The following is a 3,627-nucleotide window of genomic DNA, read 5'->3' on the forward strand; positions in this document are numbered from 1 at the left end:
ACGTAGTTGAATTTCGTGTGTCCTTGAGAAATTCGTCTGACGGCACGGCGGAGGAGGAGGAGGAGGAGGAGGAGGAGGAGGAGGAAGAGGAGGAGGAGGAGGAGGAGGAGGAGGATGGACGTGAGGAAGAGAGGAGGAAGGTGACAAGAAGGACAGGAGTTGGAAGTGAACGAGGAAGAGGAGGAGGAGGAGGAGGAAGAGGAGGAGGAGGAGGAGGAGGAGGAGGAGGAGGAGGAGGAGGAGGAGGAGAGTCAGGAAACAGAAAAGACTGGGTGACATGAGAGAGAGAGAGAGAGAGAGAGAGAGAGAGAGAGAGAGAGAGAGAGAGAGAGAGAGAGAGAGAGAGTGAGAGAGAGAGAGAGAGAGAGAGAGAGAGAGAGAGAGAGAGAGAGAGAGAGAGAGAGAGAGAGAGAGAGAGAGAGAGAGAGAGAGAGAGAGAGAGAGAGAGAGAGAGAGAGAGAGAGAGAGAGAGAGAGAGAGAGAGAGAGAGAGAGAGAGAGAGAGAGAGAGAGAGAGAGAGAGAGAGAGAGAGAGAGAGTCTGACAGCTAAAAGTTAGAGAAAAATTCTAAATTGGAAGAGAGAGAGAGAAAAAGAAAATAAAGAAAAAGAGATAAAGAAAGAAAGATAATTGGAGAGAGAGGAGGAACGCAGAATGAGATTAGAGATAGATAGATACATAGATAGATAGATAGATACAAACAACTCTCTCTCTCTCTTTATACATCAAAATCAACCTAATATAAGCCTATGTAGCTCTTGTTATTCTTAGGCTCCTTAATTTCCTATCTTCGCTATGTAAACCTCTAAGTAACCCTCTTAAACCCTCCTTCCTTCTCCTTCTCCTCCCACAGGTGTCATGGATAAGGCACAGGGACACACACATCCTGACGGTGGGCTCCTTCACCTACACCAGCGACCAGCGAGTCTCGGCGCTACACCGGGAGGGCACGAACGAGTGGACGCTGCAGATACGGCAGGCCAGGGCGGCGGACTCTGGCCTTTACGAGTGCCAAGTGTCCACCAAGCCTACGAGGGGTTTCCTGATACGCCTGAGTGTGCTGGGTGAGCCTGGGGGACTGGGGGAGTGGCTGGGTGTGGGTGTGGGTGTGTTGGGTGTCGGGTAAGGCCGGTCACACTCGCTCACACTGGACCTGCCGGCCATGGCATGCAGGGCAGCGCTTGGGTCAACGAGGTCACTCCAAGGTTCTCTGTCTACCCAAATGTCAGACATTTTCACGAGTGTGCCGGTGCGGGCAGCCGCCACGCCGCGTGTCACAGGTGTTCTAACAGGACTCAGGCCGCCTCGTGAGGGAAAAATATCTCTTTTCGTTTACTCTTGCTATCAAGACTAATATATTTCTTTCCTTCCCTTCCTTCCCTTTCCTAACCTCACGCTCCCTCCCCTCCCGTTATCCCCCCCCCCACCCAGTCCCCCAGGCCGCCATCCTGCACGCCCCCGAGCTGTACACCCACGCGGGGGGGCCGCTCAACCTGACCTGCGTGGTGGCCCCCAGTCCGCGGCCCCCGGAGTACATCTTCTGGTACCACGGGGGGCAGGTGAGAGAGTTTTTATTTATTTTTACAATTCGCCTTTGGCGCCGGTAGCCCGCTGTGGTGCAGGCGAGTGTTTATAGTGGCGCCATCCTGCCGCTTGGCTGAACATTGCCAGCTTGTGGCGGCGGGCAGGACTCGAACCTGTGTCCTCCTGGACGCCGTGCCCGCACGCTGACCACTCAGCCAGCGGCAGACGTGTGTGCTAATACTTGGAACAGGTGTGGCTTTCTCTCTCTTCTCACTTTCTCTTTCTTTTCTTCTCTTTCGTCTATCCTTATGCTTTCTCTTTCCTTATTCTAGACTCTTTTCAGGTCATTAACTACGAGAGTGCGGGCAGCGTGGCGGTCAGCGTGAGCCAGGAGGGGGCGCAGCGCACGGTGTCCACGCTGCTCGTTCAGCGCGCCTCGCTCAGCCACTCCGGCCTGTACGAGTGTGCGCCCTCCAACACTAACCGAACGGCCATCACCGTGCACGTGTTCAAGGGTGAGCGCAGGGCGGGTGTTGGCGGTGCGGGGCGGGGAGGAAAGGGACAGGCGTAGAAGGGAGGAAGAGAGCGAGGTGTAGGCAGAAAGGTAGACAGGTAGACAGAGGAATGGATAGCCAGGCAGGTAAGCAGTGAAGGGAGTGCACGAAAATGTTACCAGATGAACACAGATGAAAAAAACAGGAAACTGACGAAAAAGAGGCGAAGGAAAAGTTACCAAATGAACACAGAAAAAAAAGACTAGAAAAATGTTAAAAAGAAATTGATGATAATTTGACAAGCGTAAAAAAGAAGAAAAAAAAGAAGAAAACAAAGACTAAAAAAATGAAAAAAAGAAAGTTGATTATAATTTGACAAACGTAGAAGAAAAGAAAATAACAGAAAAAAACAGAAAAATAAATTAAGTTGATTATAATTTGACAAGCGTAAAAAAGAAGAAAAAAAGAAGAAAACAAAGACTGAAAAAATGAAAAAAAGAAAGTTGATTATAATTTGACAAACGTAGAAGAAAAGAAAAGAAAATAACAGAAAAAACAGAAAAATAGATTAAAAAGTTGATTATAATTTGACAAGCGTAGAAGAGAAAGAAAAGAAGAAAATACCAGAAACAAAACTCCATGAATAGACAAATTTACCGAAGATAGAAGGGAATAGAAAGACAGATAGATAGATAGATAGATAGATAGATAACATACGATAGCCCATAAAAAGAGTCATATAATTAGAGATTCATACATGGAAGTCAAGTATAGCAATTAGTATGATAATGATATATAAATACATGAATTAATATATGATAAATTGTTCAAATGATGCACTAGAGAAATGTTATACAGTCCATTAACTCTCTCTCTCTCTCTCTCTCTCTCTCTCTCTCTCTCTCACAGCTGAGGAACCCGCGGCGATGCAGACCAGCCCAAGCGAGTGTCTGTCTGTCTCTCTCTCTCTCTGTGTCTGTCTGTCTGTCTGTGTGTTGTGTTGGTAGTGTGTGTGTGTGTGTGTGTGTGTGTGTGTGTGTGTGTGTGTGTGTGTGTGTGTGTGTGTGTGTGTGTAGGTATAAATAAAAATATATAATAACAATAATAATAATGATAATAATAATAATAATAATAATAAAAATAATAATAAGGTTTTTGAAGACTAGAATAACTATTGTGTGTGTGTGTGTGTGTCTGTGTGTGTGTGTGTGTGTGTGTGTGTGTGTGTGTGTGTGTGTGTGTGTGTGTGTGTGTGTGTGTGTGTGTGTGTGTGTAAATGTATATATATATATGTATGTATGAATAAAGATATTAATAAATGTATACAAATCTTTTATTATTATTATTATTATTATTATTATTATTATTATTATTATTATTATTATTATTATGGTGATATTTGGCAACATGGAAATGGTAAGAAAAATACTATATCAATTAACTTGTCAACCTCCTCCTCCTCCTCCTCCTCCTCCTCCTCTTCTCTTCCTCCTCCTCCTCCTTCATTTTCCATAACTTTACCCTTCTAATCAATCCTCCTCCCCTCCTCCTCCTCCTCTTCCTCCTCCTCCCCTCCTCCTCCTCCTCATTTAAAACTCAGGTAATGACTT

The 3,627-nt window shown here is 45.7% G+C and overlaps 1 protein-coding gene across 2 annotated transcripts in view; it reads left to right on the top strand.

Moving 5' to 3' along the window:
• Positions 1-3,228, top strand: part of LOC126981998 (zwei Ig domain protein zig-8-like) — a 10,999-nt gene extending 7,771 nt beyond the window's left edge. The window contains exons 4-7 of one of the 2 annotated variants that reach the window (XM_050833726.1): positions 853-1,063; positions 1,431-1,558; positions 1,867-2,038; positions 2,927-3,228. In XM_050833726.1, coding sequence (XP_050689683.1) covers positions 853-1,063; positions 1,431-1,558; positions 1,867-2,038; positions 2,927-3,024 — 609 coding nt within the window. In that variant the 3' untranslated portion in view covers positions 3,025-3,228. Of the gene's footprint in view, positions 1-852; positions 1,064-1,430; positions 1,559-1,866; positions 2,405-2,926 lie in introns of those variants that run through there. The other variant, XM_050833727.1, reaches the window with a different exon arrangement.
• The last annotated feature ends 399 nt before the right edge of the window (positions 3,229-3,627 follow it).

Source organism: Eriocheir sinensis, chromosome 50, assembly GCF_024679095.1.
Source record: "Eriocheir sinensis breed Jianghai 21 chromosome 50, ASM2467909v1, whole genome shotgun sequence".
Lineage (NCBI taxonomy): Eukaryota > Metazoa > Arthropoda > Malacostraca > Decapoda > Varunidae > Eriocheir > Eriocheir sinensis.